At 40.9% G+C, this 17,752-nt stretch overlaps 1 protein-coding gene across 2 annotated transcripts in view; it reads right to left on the bottom strand.

Moving 5' to 3' along the window:
* prex1 (phosphatidylinositol-3,4,5-trisphosphate-dependent Rac exchange factor 1) overlaps positions 1-17,752 on the bottom strand; it is an 86,479-nt gene that overhangs the window by 51,510 nt on the left and 17,217 nt on the right. For both annotated transcript variants that reach the window (XM_028583301.1, XM_028583302.1), the window contains exons 3-7: positions 13,574-13,639; positions 13,221-13,343; positions 7,414-7,518; positions 3,291-3,392; positions 2,869-3,030 (exon numbers count right to left, since the gene is read on the bottom strand). In XM_028583301.1, coding sequence (XP_028439102.1) covers positions 2,869-3,030; positions 3,291-3,392; positions 7,414-7,518; positions 13,221-13,343; positions 13,574-13,639 — 558 coding nt within the window. The remainder of the gene's footprint in view (positions 1-2,868; positions 3,031-3,290; positions 3,393-7,413; positions 7,519-13,220; positions 13,344-13,573; positions 13,640-17,752) is intronic.

Genomic DNA, 17,752 nt, shown 5'->3' with positions numbered 1-17,752 from the left:
CAAAACATGGCTACTAAAACATTAAATTAAACAAAAGACATCACATTACTCATTGTTAAACGGATCATTCCACTCCATTCATCTGGAACTAAATACACCCATGTGCTGACTTAGGACAAACTCCCCCACCACCCCTCACCACACACACACACACACACACACACCAGACTTGGACTTTGCTGTTGTCTTTGATGTTTCTGACATGGGTCCACCAGAGACCAGTGGAAACCCCCCGCTGGCCACACCCCCTCTCGAGCATCCATAATTGATTCCCATGAGTATATATTCATGATGGATGTTCATTGCTCCAAAGTTCGTAGAGAGAAAATTATTCTCGGAACTTTTTCTCAAGGTGCATACCGAGTCTGGGGGAGGGGATCGTGTTTCAGACGATCGATTCAACCTCGTGTTAACTGCACTAACCTGAGGTGGGGGTTGGCATGACTATGTGTGAGTGTATGAGAATTAAGCGGCTTGCTTGTGCCAATGGCTGTTGTCTTTGAGCGTTGTAATGTGTGTTTGCAGGCGTATCACTAGGGCTGCCACCTCTTAGTCGATTAGTCGACTAATCCGTCGTTTTGGTCTTAGTCGACTAAGATTTCTTTAGTCGATTAGTAATTTTTTATGCTTATTCATGCTTAATTACTCATTTCCAAGAAACTTCTGAGCACATTTATGGTAAACACAAGATTTAAAGTGGCGCTTTTGCAGGATTAATTGTGGAGAAACTCAGTTTTACAGATGGTTAATTAACTACATTTATATTGTGCTTTTCTAGTCTTAACCACCTCTCAAAGCGCACGGCTTTGTCAATTAAATCAACTAATCGATTAGTCGACAAAATTGTATAAGTGTTAGTCGACTAAGAATTTCTTTAGTCGAGGACAGCTCTAGTGTCTACGTGTCTTTCCTGCATTTATAATGTATATGAAAGCGTACCACAATAGAAATACAAAGTGACGTGTATGTGCGTGCACGTGTGTACGCGCGTACACAGTGTATCTGAGCAGCGGTAATGCGCCTGTGCCTGATTTGGCGCTACTGGAGGCCTCTTCCATTATAGCTGGAGGTGATTAGCCTGGAGAGTGGCTGAAGAGAGGAAATAAGAGCGAGGCTAATGCTATAAGGTTGAAGGCTCTGTGGGGGGGTGGGGAGGCAGGGGCAGGGTGAAGTGCCTTTCTGAGCTTCTACTGAGTTGTTCAGAGGAAGAGCAAAGAGAAATTGCCTGTCTAGGGCCACAAAAACAACAGTTAAAGGTTTTCAATCAAATTAATTTGGCTGCAATCTAATGGCTGTGATCTGTTTAATGACCAATATCATTTGAGCTCAATAATCATTCATGTTCAAGCAATTTAGGTAAATTAGCCCAACATTAACCCCACATTAAAGTGACTCACAGCTATACTACTTGCTGTTAGGATTGTATCTAACTAGAGCCACACACCAATATTGGCCTATCACAGACATATCCATCGGTATCAGCGTACATGTTGTCATATATAAAAACATTTTTACAGAACATAAAATGCAGAAACGATGCTTGGGTGCTTTAGAGATAGTGTCATTACGTAGTTCCTTATGTAAATGGTCAGCAATAGACTAACACTGAAGATACAGTACTGATGTTTATTTAGCTATTTTATTTTTATTTATTCTTTAATTTCTCAGGTTTCATTTCTAGAATTGGTTGACATTGTAATACATTGTATGTATAATTTATAATAATGTTAAATATTCTTTAATACAGTTATTTATTTAAGAAAGCAGCCTTCTGAGTGCCTTTGCATAGGTCATATTGGTGCACAATCCACATAGAAAAGGTCTATTTTCATTCCAGTTCAAAAAGCTACCGTCATGTCTGTAATCTCTAAAATCAGCGGCGGTCTCAAAAATCCCATTTCCCAGATACTTCCAACCATTATTTCCATTAATCATTATTATTTCCAACCTAAACAATTCATTGTCACCGGTTCCCAGAAAACCTAAAGTTATGTCTTCAAGTTCAATGTTTAACTACTATCAGCCTAAAACTCAAAGATGTTAAATTTAAAATTTTATGAAAAAAGAAAAGTAGAAAGAAACACACAATTAATTATTCATAGAACAGAATTTGGTAGGGTCTTTGACTGTCATTATACCCACACTGAATAACCAATTATCAGTGTCAAATTGTGACATTTTTCTGAGGGAAAGGGAGAAGTGGGGCCTGTTTTGGCAAGCAAATAGTGGGACGTCTCCCCCCCTCCCCCCTCCAAAAGGTCCCCTCATATAACCCTCCCAGTGCATGTGAGACTGGAGCTCTGCTTCCTAGGTCTCTTCTGATTGGGCAGTATGCCTTTTGGCATCCCCATTGGCACCCTGTGTGGGTGGATTGTCCCATTGGTGCCTGCTAAGACAAGGCCTCTGTTGTGGTGGTTGAGGGAGGCGTGAAAAATGCACTGGACCCTTCGCTCGGCTCCCAAGCCCCATCCGTGGCCCCTGTGCTCAGAGCAGTGATTTGGCTGCAATAGTTCTTAACTCTTCAAGATAAATGGGGACCGTGGTGCTTGAGCTCTTCTTAAAATACGTAAGTTTGGCTGTGTTTGTCGTAGTTAGGTTACAGGAATCTTGCTTCTTTGGACCTTGTACGAAATCATAATTGTGCTGCATTTCAGGACGCTATCATTTTTACCCTCTGAATGTCACAGAAATACCCCTCGTCGTTTAATCATCATCTTTCAGCTCTCAAGGTTTCACTTCTCAAGCAAGCAATAACTATTTCCTTATTTAATTGGCCCTTTATCTTGCATCCCTGTGACATACCAGTCTCTTCATGACTACGGTCTGACACTTTCTCATTCCCGCTCACTCAGTCCTACTTGCTCTCACCTCCCAGCCCTCAATGTGGGACTGCAGCTGTTCCAGAGCCTCCAGTTTCTCCATCTGCCTCTTGGTCTCATTGATGTTGGAGCAGACAGCCTTCATGGCCTGCAGAGCCTCTTCCACTGCTGGATAGTCAGCATGCTTCTTAGGGGTCCGCTTCAGCAGCTCCTAGATTGGGAAACGGGTATTTGGGCTGAGTTTTAAAACAAAAACTGTAGAAGTTTTCATGTGCCCAGAAGTAGGCACATAAAAACACTTTAGTCTTGGAGGGACTTGACGTATAGTACTGTGACCCTGAACAACAACCTCTTCTACGCGAGTCCAAATCCTGCCACCTCTGCAGACAAATAAACTAGTACATTGGGTAGATTGGGTGCCTTGAAATGCCAAAAGGTATGGAGATTTTGCTAACAATATAAAATGAGTACCTTCAGCAGCAGAGGGTACTTGCAGATCCTCTGAATGGGAGAGAGAAGGTAACCCTCCAGAGGAATATCTGTGCTTTTCTTCCCTCCGAGTAGCATACAGTGCTGAAGAAAAAACGCAAACAAACAATATTACAAACCAATGTTCACACTTACATTTACTAACCGAGCAAGTTAAGAATGTACAAACATGAAAACCAAAGAATTTAGAGAGGAAAATGTGCTGATGAGTCCAGTTTTGTCTGGACAAAGTGTTAGCCTTTTCTTTAGCTTTACTTCCTGTCCCGTTACCAGTGGAATACACTCGCATTGCCTTCGTCCACCACGCTGCGGCGGCGGAAGGTCTGGCTAGTCCACACAACATTCCGGGATAGGAGAAAAACATGTTCTGGTTTATTGTAAGTAAATAAGTAAAGTTTATTTGTAAAGCACCTAACACAGATAAAAAAAAAAAGTGCTTCACAATGAAATGTAATACAATACAACAAATTAAAATACAAGAAAAATGGAAATACAAACAGAAAACATAACAAACAACCATAAAAACCCCTTGAGTAACTTATTGGCATTTCTTTAAACTTTAACAATCGCCTTGGGCGGCGCTAAGCACCGGACGCATGGCCGGACGCAGGTACGGTGCCCCTGCCAAATAGCCTCGGGAAGGAACTTGTTTTGGTTGAACGTGTGCACGGGAGGCGAGCTCTGGAATTAAAATGGCTGTCGAGTGTGTGATGAGAATTTTACTCAAAAAAGGATAAATATAATTTGATTGTCGGTTGTAGCTCGGAGGATGTTTTCCAAATAGACCAGAGTTTAGAATGCCAACACAAAGAAAGCGGTAAGTAAAGGGACATCCGGCCCGACAGCGGAACCTTTGGCGGCACCGGAACAATCCCGTAAATGAAACGTCGTCGATATAGACTACCGGTGGAATGAATTAAAGAGGTGAACAAAATCTGATATTTCTTTGTTAAGTCTTGTTCTTTCAAAGTTCATCTTGGTTCAGTTATAGCATAGATTAGTCCATTTAACTTTTCAAACAATACAAAAACTCATTAAAAAATGTTTATTATCTAACACAGCATCGGTCTATTTTAGAGCATTTGCAGCTGTTTTCATTGCCGTCTCATCCTTCTTGTGTTTTTTTTTTCAGCAATAAACAGACTTTAATTGACTATTGTCGTCATTTCCATTCAGTCACAGTCTGTTGCACTGGCAGCAGATCTATAACAGGTCCAGGTGCACACGACTAATCTGTCTTGGTTTGTGTGGGAGCAAAGCCTTAGGTGTGGTTCATTTTCCATATGGCTTCTGCTTTTATAAACAAATTATTAAAACTGTTTGCAGATTGAAACATGCGCTTCCTACTAAAAAACAATACATGTGCAATTATGAAGTAAATGCTTTGCTGGCACAGAAAGACATGTATTTAGTCTCAATATGGTATAAAGAATCAATATAGTGAGCGACTTTAAACAATAATTATGTAAGGCTAGTAATGTATTTCGTGTTAGAAATGCACAAGTATTGGGGTGGCCTCTAGCTCACCCAGTAAAACGTTCTCCCCATGTTGGCTGAGTCCTGCAGTGGCGCAGGGTTTGAATCCGCCCTGCTGCCCTTTGCTGCGTGTCCCCCTTTCATATCTATCCACTTTCTAATAAAGGGAAAAGCCCCCAAAAAAAAAAAAAAAAAAAAAAAGAAATGCACAAGTATTTATTTCTTAGTCTTATTTCTTAGTCTTCTTTATGCCTTGTATTAATGTTTTCATTTAATTACATTGTTACATGACTTCGGTCACCTCTTGCACAACCTCAATTTTGGTAGGTCCAAACCACGATAGCTGTAATTGGAAAAGCTTTACCACTGATGACAACATCCTGTCACTGAAGCTTTTATTCAGCAAGTCTATGGCGTTTACTACTGCCAGTAGAACTTTATGGTCCGTTTCAGCCACATTTTCAGATTTAGGTTGACCCAGGTGTATTTTTACGTATACAGAGTACTGCATTGTCTTGTGTGTCAAGTTTTTATTTTAGTATCTTAATTCATATGAATGCATGGAGTATGTTGGTAGCACTTATTTTATGTTCACCAAAAGATCATTTTCTTTCTGCGTCTCTTTCAGAAAAGAGGGAGATTCAGGAGCTTAAAACAAAAAAACACTTCAGTGTCCTTTTTAAGCTGGCCTATTTAGACACACTCCATGTCTGTAACTATTCCACATTCCTTCAACTGTGCCACTGAAAAACCCTCCAAAATAGCCACGCTTTTCATCGAAAGGATCACGGAGAAACCTCTAAAATGTGTTCTCATTCACCAGAAGATTTGGGGTTTAAGAAACTGCCCCCCCCCAGAACCAGTTGACAGGAGGGCTTCTCTTCAGAAGTGGGGGGTTACAGTTACAGTCATGGTTTCTCCGTGCCTTGTATTTTGTAGGAACGCAGCCTGTCAGTATGCTATGAGCTCATGGGATGAAAGATCAAAATCAGCCATGCAGATAAACCACTTGAGTGTTCTCCAGTGGGAAAGGAGGCAGGAGATCAGTTTAGAGCATTATAATCATATGGCAATTCCTCTCAGCTCTACACAGAGCAAGAGAGGATGGTTGGGGATATTAGTGATGAAAAATAAGAAGCAGAAATGCAACTGATCATGACTGCAGAACTTTGGGATTCCGCAGAATTTCTCTCCCACACCAGCATTTCTGTCTAAATCTTCCCTGACTTCCATTTCTTCTTTCCTCTGATCTTCTTCTTATTTGTAATCTGCCAGCCTTAAGCCAGAATTCCCTCTGCTCTCTCACTCTGACCTCCTTTTGCTTTCACTTCACTTCTCTCTTTCCATCGCAATTAGCACTTCATTTCTACATACAATTTCAAAAGCTCTCTTCCTTGTGTGAATCAATTAGCATAAAATCCAGAAAAAAGAAAATCCACTGGAATTAAAAAGAACTGAAAAGAAGCCTAAGGCTGTTACACTAATGTTACACTGCCATTAACAGCAATGACAACGATTTACAATGGTCCCCACTTCAAGAACTGCAAAACTTTCACTCTGTGTCCTCTATTATTCTGCTATTCTGCAGAAGAATCACATATCATAAATTTTCTCTTTGTTAACTTCGTAAATAGAATATTTGGGGGTAAACCAATCTTGTTTCTATTTTGCTCATAGTTGCTACTAAAAGCACAAGAGCTAGTCCAATATTTGAGATTATACTAAGCAGGTCTGACAACTGTTTTAGTACATAACCAGATGTTGTGTAGTGATTTTATTTTGGAAGCATCCATGTCGCACAATACCTAACCAATTAACCACTGCATCACTGGGCCAGGAAGGCAAAAAGCCAAAGCACACAGCAACACTCTGATCCCACTGTTTCCAGTCCTGTGGGTCAGAATAATTCTATGGAAGCAAACCATCAGGCAGCGACAAACGGAGGGCTTCAGATCTTTCGGCCAATCCTAAAAAGGCTGCCAACACTCCACAGCTGGCTGGCCCAGAATCTGCAGATGCTTTCATTGGTTTGGCCCCTCGCTCAAAGGCCCCGTCATCATTCTAAGTTCATTGTCCAGAGCCCAAAGGTTTGGGTGGAACACAGAAACAGCTGGCAGCGGAAACACGACAAGAGCGACACATCAGTGACCTTGATGGTGGTCGCATCCTGTCCTGGCAGGAAGAACCCTCTGACCTGGTTATGGTTTCTGCCCTTTTATTAAAGTGTTAACATGGAAATGGAGGTGCTATGATGGAAGGAAAATGAGGAGGATGGACAGATGACAGAAAAATAAATAAGTGAGAAGAGACTCACAGGAGGAAAAAATGTAGGGCAAAGGTAGTCAAATATACCAGAAAAGACAATAAGGTACGAGGGTTATATGGACAAACACAAGTCAGACCACTACTAGGGGAAAGGAAACATAAGACTAATGTGACATGATATAATGAAAATATGGATATCATTTATACATAATTAAGAGGAGAGAAGTCAGAGTCATAGTAGGAATAGGAAGGAAACCCATAAAAATGCTAAATAAAGACAAATGTGATGGCATGAGGAGTGGAGAAGCTGTGCAAAGGATAGGCAAGATAAGCAGGGCAGAGGAGAGGCGCTGTGGCGACTTACCAGCAAGAAGGTCCTGATGTTGGGGATTTTGTTGAGCTCCATGAGAAGCCGCAAAGCCTTCTCATGGTTACTGCAGTACTCGCCATACACTGAGAAACTCTCCCTCTGCAAAACAGGAGAAAAATACAGGTCAGGGTTGCACAACGGGGACTCGATACCATATTTTACTAGATGGCAAACTTGAGAAATCCACTGAGAGAACTGATAGGGGGAAGATTCACAGTGCAGGGCAGAAAACTGGGGAGAAGGCTCCAGTTACTAAAGTCTAATGAGATTCAGTTGTACTATACCTCAAGAAAAGTGGTGGATAACTGCACTTCCAAAGCTGCCATTGCTCATCATTATTATTAGTAGAAAACATCAGCATTTGCTATTTCATGGTGAAGTGTAACTGCAACAATACAGATTCTCATGAAGCTTTTTGAATCGCTATGTGCTTTAGTATTCTTAAACATAATTTGCCACACTTCTCTTTTACAAAGTAATCTACATCATAGTGGGGGAAAAATAGCATGCCAGCACAGGATACTTCCTTTTTCCTAGGTGACAGCATCACGCTGTGCAACAAGACAAAACAACCCCATTACTAAAACAGAAGCTTTTGTCGAGCTGCCGTTTAGTTTTCTTTACTATACGTAATATGACACCTGGGCAAGTGAAAACACTGTAGCCTGAAATGAATTATTTATGCAGGATACTGTAGACAACAATGTATACACAATATCACAGCTGCAACTGAATTTACACCCTGAAGCTTATTGAGGCCTATTGTGAATTCTTAACTGCAGTAATTGGGATGTGAAACCATGGGCATGGTGGGGCCTAAGCTTGAGGTCTAGAAACTGAAACTGTCATCTGAAACAGCCTAGTAAGTGAAATCCAAAACTGCAGGTCCTCGGACACCGCTTTCAACCTTAACTGCTGCTGCCTGAAGGCTTTGCAGTTAAAGCTTGCTTGGCCATAATAATAATAATAAGAAGAAGAATAATAAGAATAATAAGAAGACGAAGAAGAAGAATAAAACAGAATAATCAATATTCAGTCATTGACGCCAATCATCCTAAAGAGTTTGACAGCATATACTGTATGAAGTTTCATAAAATGATCATCTTTGACAACACTTAAAAAATACAAATAGTTACCAAGCCAGCATCCTGTGCAAAATAATCGTGTGTGGTTTTAACACACACACACACACACACACACACACACACACACACACACACACACACACACACACACACACACACACACACACCTGAGTGCATGTGTCTGTTTTACAAGCCAGCAGTGGTGACAGAAGCAAAGCCAAACAAAGCGAACAGCTCTTTTTTTTAGAACTCTACGTCTCTGCTCAATCCCATTGCCTTGACCAGAAGGAGTTGAAACTATTTGGTAGATGTGTAACACAAGTGAGCAGCACAGTATAAACAGTGGGCAGCTTTTACCACACAGGCAGGCAGGAACCCAAACACACCCAAAGCCACGTTTGGCAGGGGATTCCACTCCAAAGCACCACTGGGAGCAACAGCTGGGCCAGCATATGGCGTGAAACCCCAGATACTGTCAAACTCCATTAATACACAGCTAGAGGAAGAGAGCCCAGGAGGGCAAGACTTGTAAATATGCATGTAACACTTTAGTCTATTTGTTCATGTGCACATGTAAAATTCGTAACAATCTGACAACAGCCACATATTTTAAATGCCTGCCCATAACATGTATAAAGGAAACTAGCGTTTCGGAATGTTTTTGCCCAACTTCTCAAAAATCATCAACAGTATAATGTATTTCACTGAGACCACTTGGTTATCTCAGCAGTCCCAAAGCTCTCTAGAAATAACAAATACATTTAGTATTAGTATTGTGACAATAAAGTTTAGTCTGGCTCCATTTTGTCCACAGCACAATGAAACACCATCCCGCAACAAATTATGAAGGCTGGACAAATGCCCCAAATATCAAATATGTGCATACCTTGTAATATGTAGCAACATGTGAATAAGCTGGTCCAGTCTATATCAAAAAGAGAATAGAAAATCAATCCATGGACTAACCCATCAACAGAATACTCGGGCAGGCTGGATATGACTGGAGTGTTTAGGGACATGTAAATGTAGGCAATGTATATCAGTTTACACTTGCAAGCTCCTGGATATGGTGGCACTTCGGTAGCTGAACTTGAAATAACCATTTTAACTCTTAATCACCATCGGCAATAGAACCGTTCTGCTCCCAGAAACAGAATGCCTTGTTGAAGCTATGTTTACAACCAAAGCCCACTCCAAGGTATTTCCTTTTCTCAGGTGACAACAACTACATAGTCAATACAGGCACAACTACATGTCTTACCAGGGCCAATATTTGAACCACAGAGTCAATTTTAAACATCAGGACTGCCCTGAAAGACATCAGTTGTACTCAGAATAGCTCAAAGACTTGGGTTGTCCCTTTGATAAACATAGGTCTTTATTTGAATTCTTCGTGATTGGAATGTTATTCCGGAAGCTAGATGAGAGGGTAGTATCACACATAGAGGAATCACATAGAGTCAAAGCATAATGGCTGTAGTTCAGAAAGTGCATAATGACACGACTGTTGCTTCTTGCACAGTGCTGTGTATACACTCCCAGAAATAAAGCAAATATTGAGGTCTCTGATTTCTCCTCTAATAGGAGTCACTTTTTCACCTTAGTAGGGTTTGAATGATTTCATGCATGCCGTGTTCTTGAAACGAGGGCGAAGAATCTGTGTGTATCAGTGGGTGGGTGTGTTTGGTAAAGGAAACAGACTTCCGTTAGTAAAAAAAAAAAAAAAAAAGGTTATTTAAAAGTGTTCTATATTCATTAATAGTGACGGAGAAACATCTGTATACTGCTTAAGAAGAATTACGATGAAAGACAATTCTGGTTATTTAAATTCAAAATAAAAGACTGGTGCGGTTTCTCTCTTTTTTTTTTTTTTTTTTTTTTTTTTACATCTGCAGCCTCCCAAGTCATCTTGGCAACATCTGACTTTGAATAGTAATGAATCTTCCCATTTTTCTCCCTGACTGTGAGTGGCAGACAGTCTTGTGGAACAATGCAGGAGGTTAATCAAATCCCAGTCATGCTATTGACCTCTGGTCGAGGTCAAGGGCTGTGGCTGGAGGGGGCCAGACGGGGCCAGCCGATTGGCTGAGACGTGTCAGCGTTGAAGGAGACAAAGGTCATGGTTGAAGAGGAAAGTGTAATGGATATGCAGGGTAACACTTCTCCCCCTATTTAGCATTTATAAGCAGTGTATACACATTTAATAAAGGTTTAGAAACACACTATAAGATGTAAGCAGACATAAGGACATGTTTAAGTCTTCTATTATTTTATATTATTTGTCTACTACTATATTACTATTTTATTTATTATCAGTTTATTTAAGATGTTGACATATTTGCTATAAACCATGTATTGCATTTGTATATACTGGTCATAAATAACAAATAGGAGGGGGGGCTTTAAGTGTTGCCATAAACAGTAACAGGTATGTGTGAGAAGCTCAATACCTCAACAGCAAGACATGCAAACATGGTGGCAGATTATATCAGACACACACACAGAGATGGAAGAAAACCCAACCCGAAGCAAAAGAGGTGTATCGTGTACACTTTGTTTTCACATTAAACAAATTAATATCAAGGAATAGTTCAAATAATTCAGGGAAGGAACTCAAATATGCTTATTCGCTTTTTGCTGAGAATTAAATAAGAGGATCATTACCACTTTTACGTCTATACAGTAAATATATGTAGCTGAAGCTAGCAGCCCGTTAGCTTAGCATAACGACTAGAAACAGGGAAACAGCTAGCCTGACTCTGTCCAAAGGTAAAAAAATCTGCCTCTCAGAATGTTATATTAACACATATTAACAGGTTATATCTTGTTTGTGATCCGTACTAAATTGACATGACACATAACCCCTTGTAGAACCTCAACACGTCATTTAAACACTTAAACAACTATAATAGTTTCTGGACAACTACAGAGATAATTGATATAATTAATTACTGGTTGGTTTTGGTATTTGTATTGGATTTGTTGACACTAAAAATACAGAGTAGTGAGTTATTCATCAACCAAGTTCTTTAAATGTAAGGATTTTCTGCTTTTATCTTTTTACATTATTGTAAATTGAATACCTTTGGGTTTTGGCCGGTTGGAAGGCCAGCAAAAAGCAAAACATACTTGACAGATTAATTGATAATGAAAGTAATTCTTAGTCGCAACCCAACAACTTCACTGTATTTATACTGTATATTTTAAATACTATACATAGCCTCAGTTTTCATGTATATTTTTCACACAAAATCGGTTGAACAGAACTGTACTGAAACACTTTAAAATTCATTACATCAACGCTACAGTGGCATTTATTGAGTTTTGATTTATAAGTATGACTCATCATAATACCTGAAATCGATATCCAATACTGGTTAGAGTCACAAAGGTTTCTTTCCTGTCATGGCACTGATGTAGACTTGAACTAAACTGAAATTATAAAGAGGCTGTGGCTCCTAAACGTATCAGTTCAGTTAAAAATCCAAGCACCTGCAGCTTTCCTATTACCCATCCAGTCTGACCTCTATATCTCCCAGTCCGACCACAGAGCTATGAAAAAAGGTTTGGCTCCTTTAATCAATTCTCCACCCTGACACTCGGCCTGACAGACTGAATGACCATGACGCCTCACACATGTGTGAAGGTACATTTTGAGGAGTCAATTCAACGGTTATCCACAGATGTGATGTCATTCATGCCACAGGCAGGCAGCGGATGGATTATTATTGATTGTTTCATTTCACTCCAGAGGGGCTGTTCGGTTCAAATAAATAGCATGCAGGTTGGATTTTTGGCTATATAGAAATTTCTCAGAGGCAAAACCTGCTCTGGAGACAGAAATAATGTTAGCGGTTGAGTTTAATCTTACTATTTACTCTAATATTAGATTGAACATGGGTGAAAAAGCAAGGGGCAGAAACTTGTGAGTTTATTTGTTCTCCAACTAAAAAATGTTCTGTCTTTGAGAAACTAAAATTTGAATCTAATGGTGTCCTGCAACACTGACCAATGGATGATGAAAGGCTGACGGAGCACACTGGTGGTGGAATACCTAGCTGAGGTGTTCTGTGCCTCAGTAAAAGTGAAGTGAAATTCATCAGAGAGACAAACAGAGGTTGCAAGAGAAGGAGCTTGCGATTGAGTGCTACCAGCAGAAGCATTGTCCCCTCGCTGAGTGACACACCATCTCTTCCTCCCCGGACACAGACCCTTCTTTGTTTGTTCCCTGGGGCCAAACGAGTTCAAACAGAGGGGAGCGGAGGGGGTGGGGAAGGTGGGATTGCAGAGCGGAGAGGAATCATTGGATGGAGGGATGGAGGGGCAAAAGAAGAGATGGCAGAGACAGAGACACAGACTGATGCAGAGAGACTCTTTAGCCTGACAGGATGCAGGCCTGTTAAGAAAGGAGGAAAGGCAAAGGGGTGGTAGTGTGCGTGCATGTGCATGTGTATGTGTGTGTGTGTGTGTGTGTGTGTGTGTGTGTGTGTGTGTGTGTGTGTGTGTGTGTGTGTGTGTGGGGGAGACAAAGAGCGAATTAAGAAGTAGTTTCACAGCAAGCTTTGCACGCTTTCCCTGCATCTGTGGTTACGGGTAGCCGATGAAAAGAGTGCGTGCGTGCGTGCGTGCGTGCGTGCGTGCGTGCGTGCTTGTCCTTGTATATGCGTGTGACTGTCTGCTGTTTCATGTGTGTTTTTGTGTGTGTCATGTACTTACAAACTGGAGGAACACGTGTCCCAGTGCATGCTGAGGGTGGGGTTCGGGCTGCAGACTGGCCTCCACTGCAGACAACACCTCTTTGTGCAACTCCAGGATGTCCTCAATATTTGAAAACAGAATCTATAAACAGGGGATGATGTAAAGGGAGGGGATATGGAGGAAGGAAGAGATAAAGAGGCAGGGTGGAAGGAAGAGAGGGAAAAAGAGCAAGGAAGTGTCCAACAGATGGACAGAGATGGGGAGAAAGAAGGCAAACTCATGAATAAATACTATATCTGAGCATCATCATATCAAAGTGAGAAATATGCTTGGTCTTCTGGCTGTGCAAAGTATTTAAAAGCCAGCCATACCTTGACATGGTCTGGTGAGAGACACTGTTGGTCATCTGCAGTTTGTCGGATTCTTTGCAAAAATGCCTGAAGAGGAAACAGAAACAAAACATGTTTAAGAATAAGCACTGTGAATTATTGTTGATATGGCAGCAGGCTGAAGCATTTTTACATCTATGAGAAAAGAAGCATGGTGAGTTTTGAGCATCATGAGAAATTTTGATTCGATATCAACAAGACAAGACTTTTTGTCACACAAGCGTATGGCCTGGAAGTGGAAGTCCAGGTTCCCTCTACTGATTATTTTTTAAATAAGTATGTATTTGATCTTTGCTTTGTGGAAACAGATACCTACAGATTATGTCCGATTATGAGCATAAAGCACAGGCCTTTGAGCAATAGACAGTCACATGTACACTCACATACTTGACAGGAAATTGCCTTACATGGGGCTACACAAAGACATGTCACAATTGTTTCACTGTCCCTTAGGTACCACCAAACTTTCCACTATATGGCAAGATGTATTGTTTCACTGTCTTGTGACACTTAAAGCTCTTCTGTAGTGGAAGCTAATGCACCTGAGCATTCTGCATTCAGCAAAAATAACTGCTTCATTGTGTGTTGTGTGTGTGTTGTGTGTGTGTGTGTGTGTGTGTGTGTGTGTGTGTGTGTGTGTGTGTGTGTGTGTGTGTGTGTGTGTGTGTGTGTGTGTGTGCGCGTCAACCCTGACGCATGAAAAAAAAAAGGAATGGTGAAGAGGAGGGAAGTGAATCTGCAAACAGTTTCTTTTATTCTCTCTTCCCCAATTCTCCATCTATCAGCCTGTGTCTGACAGGCTTAACCTGCCTCAGTCTGACTGTCTGCCTCATCTCCAGACGCCAGTACTGTCTTGAAAAAAAAGAAACGGATACAGGAGATATGAATCCCCCCAAACCGCCAAATAAAACTCTACTCCTGTAGCCTCCTTCATCTGGAAGGCTCCTGCTGCTGTGTCTGCCTGCATTTCGGCACCTCAGGTCTGAGAAATGATAGCGTGCCACATGGATGAAGGGTGTTACAAAAGAAAAAGAAAAAACACTTGGTTCACGATGAATGTACAGGATTCTGAAATTCGAGTATTACTGGGGGATACCGCTGTTGCTCTAAACCTTCCAGCCGATTTACACCTGCCACTTAAAAGTTACACTAATGAAACAAGCAGCCCAGACACTCATGTGAAAGAGTCAATGGTTCTAGTGGTAGCTAACAATTTATTTGGCTTTGAGATAACCTTTGTTGTAGATTTTCTGCCTCAACCCTAACACAATAGAAAGTAATACAAAGTAAATACATTTTCATTTTTGGTGCTCACATCATTAAAAATGACAAAAATTCAACAACAATGCCTTAGTAAGTCTCTGCAATCCACGACGTCAAAACAGTAGTTTCAATACCAAGCAATATGTTTTTGGGTGTTTGGTGTTTTAAGCCCAGGCAGCGCTGGCTGGTGGGCACCAGGATTAGGCAATGGTTATGTTCAGGGTTAGGGTTAGGGTTAGGTGCCTTGAAGTCAACGGTCGCAGCGCTGCCTTGAAGTCGACGTTGGGAGCTTAAAACACCATCGAGCATGTTTTTGATACCTTAGTTTGGGGGATATAAACATGTTACAACCATTTTTCACTGCTCAGTGATCAGTGTTAAAAGAAATTAATAAAGTTTCCCAAATTTAATCAGGGAATATCCGATCAAAGAATTGTGGAATTGTTTGATACTATGTTTTTAGTCGGTACTCAAAAAAGATTAAGATTCGATATCAAGTCTAAATATACTTAATTGGAAAATAAATAGTCCCTATGGAAACTTTTTACAATGTTCTGTGGGTTATCAACCCAAAATGTTGACTAGATACCACTAGATGCAAGTAAGACATGTTTTTTTGACCCTTTGTAGGAAACCCTTGCATGCTCTAGGCTATTTAGTCACACACATCAGCATCAACTACATGTATTACTTACAGTGAGTTCCTTGCCTATAATGAAAGACTGACATTTGTAATCACACATTTGCTCTAAAGATAGAACCCAGCCAACCAAGCAGCAGGCAGCAATCATATTATTTCCTCAGAGACCGAACACTTTGGGAGGATTGTCTCCAGTTTTTTTTTTTTTGTCTTTACTGGCTTTTGCGTAGGTTGTACCAAAATAGAAAGCAAAGGTCTTTAGCAGTGAGCTGCGACCTTGCTAATTAAGACCAGTATTAAAGGGAAGCACTAGTTGTTGTGTTCTTGACTGGTTTTGGGAGGGAGCTGATTGTGCTTGAGGCATACACTAATTAAATCTCCCATATGGCAACTTGTACCATGTCCACACTGGAGAAGTCACTCATGTGAGAGCGAGATTGCTCCCTGGCTGGGAAGACAAGAAGAGGCAGGAAACGAGGCTTTTCCTCAGTCATGATGTAGGAGAGCAGGGTACAGGAGAACGCAAAGGACAAAAACAAAAGGAAAAAAGGGACTAGGGGTGGAAGAGAGGTAAAAAAAAAAAATAAAGTGACCAGACTTAGGAATCATTCTTTATTGACATCTATCATCCAGGCAGGATTCACTCTTTAAAAACAATGTGCCACACAGATGTGGTGACAGGGGGGGGGGATAAGCAGAGAGGATGGAGGGAAGGAGCAACAAAGAGATCCTTTCAGTCAAGGTCTCGCACCAACATGGCCATCTCACCCAGGGTTGTATTGGCTGTCTTCATTGTTCCATCACAGAGCACACAGGTTTATTTGGAGAGAAATTTGGAAGCTGGGAATTCACACCAAGCATGTCTGAGTTTACTCAAACTCAGGATTTTTACCGACTGTGATATTTTTAAAACATGTGATCAGAATCAACAACAGCAAATTTCCCCCAAAGCAAGGTATTGTGGGTATAATTGGAAGGATGTTGACATCTGATGGACAGCAGTTCAATGTGCTTGGAAAGCCAAGCATCATAATTGGGCAAACTACAGTCTGGACTGATTTTCATATTCAGCTATTTCTTGAGCCCTTAACAGTAATGACCACCAGTGAAAGTAACTCCGCGCAAAGAGAACAGACAAGTCAGTCACACCTAGCAGAAGTTACAGGAGACTGGAATTGGATTAGTTTTGACTTCCTCCACAGCCTAAAAATTGTAGCTTGGCAAGATGACAGGTTACCAATACTCACAGACAAGTTAGGCATAATTCCATGTGACTTTTGTTAACGTGTCCAGAGTGGCTTTATAATGTGGCACGAAAACAAAAGAGCAAAAAATAAAACAGAGTCACTATTTCCCACTCTGGTTTGGAAGCAGATGTGATTGCACCCTCAGCATATTACAAGTCATGCATCATTTGCATGGAGAGGAGAATACCCCAGAGCAACACACACACACACACACACACAGAATATTGAAAGAGCCATCCTTTCCACAGTACCTAGCTAAGCCAGTTTTTATTAGAAAGAAAAAAAAAATCAATCATGAAAAACAAACACAGTTGTTGTGACAAACACCGTAACTCTACTCTAACCCGCTGGACGCGGGTTAATCAACATGCTGAGAGGCAGCAGAATGCGGCTGACGGTCCTTGTTTACTTCCAAATCTCCTTCTCAGGTGACCCGTCTGCCTCTTTTCTAACAACAACACATCGTCATCAGTGAGCCGAGGGTGTGTGTTCGTGTCGGGTGGAGGATCAGACATTGATGAATGTACGCTGAACAACGATAACTCTGTCTACGTTGGTTAAGATGGACAGATTTGTCTTTGAGTTATCTGAAATCTGATTCCGCCACAGGTCAGCTCTTGAACCAATTTGACCGAGATGAACTAGGAGATGTTATAAAAGCCCAACTGTCTAAAGTAAATTGTGGTCCTTAAAAATATAGAGGATAGATCTCATTGGGGAAAAAAAAACAAACAGCTATGCATATACATTGTGGCCTTTCCTGCACAGGTTGCCCTAAATAGATCACAGTAGATTTTGTGTATAAGATGCCTTTACTCTCAGAATATCTAAAAAAAAAAAATAATAATAATAGTGATGGCATCAATCACTGTGTTAATAATCGTTGGTCACATGGGACACAAATTCATTTATTGATACCCTTGGACTCATAATAATGAGTCAGAGTGGCTGCACTGAGAGGGCTCAGCTGCTGTACGGAGCACAGCAGAGATATTGCACACAATGGTCTCT

The sequence above is a fragment of the Perca flavescens genome, chromosome 7, assembly GCF_004354835.1.
Source record: "Perca flavescens isolate YP-PL-M2 chromosome 7, PFLA_1.0, whole genome shotgun sequence".
NCBI lineage: Eukaryota > Metazoa > Chordata > Actinopteri > Perciformes > Percidae > Perca > Perca flavescens.
This window is presented reverse-complemented; position numbering and strand designations above follow the sequence as displayed.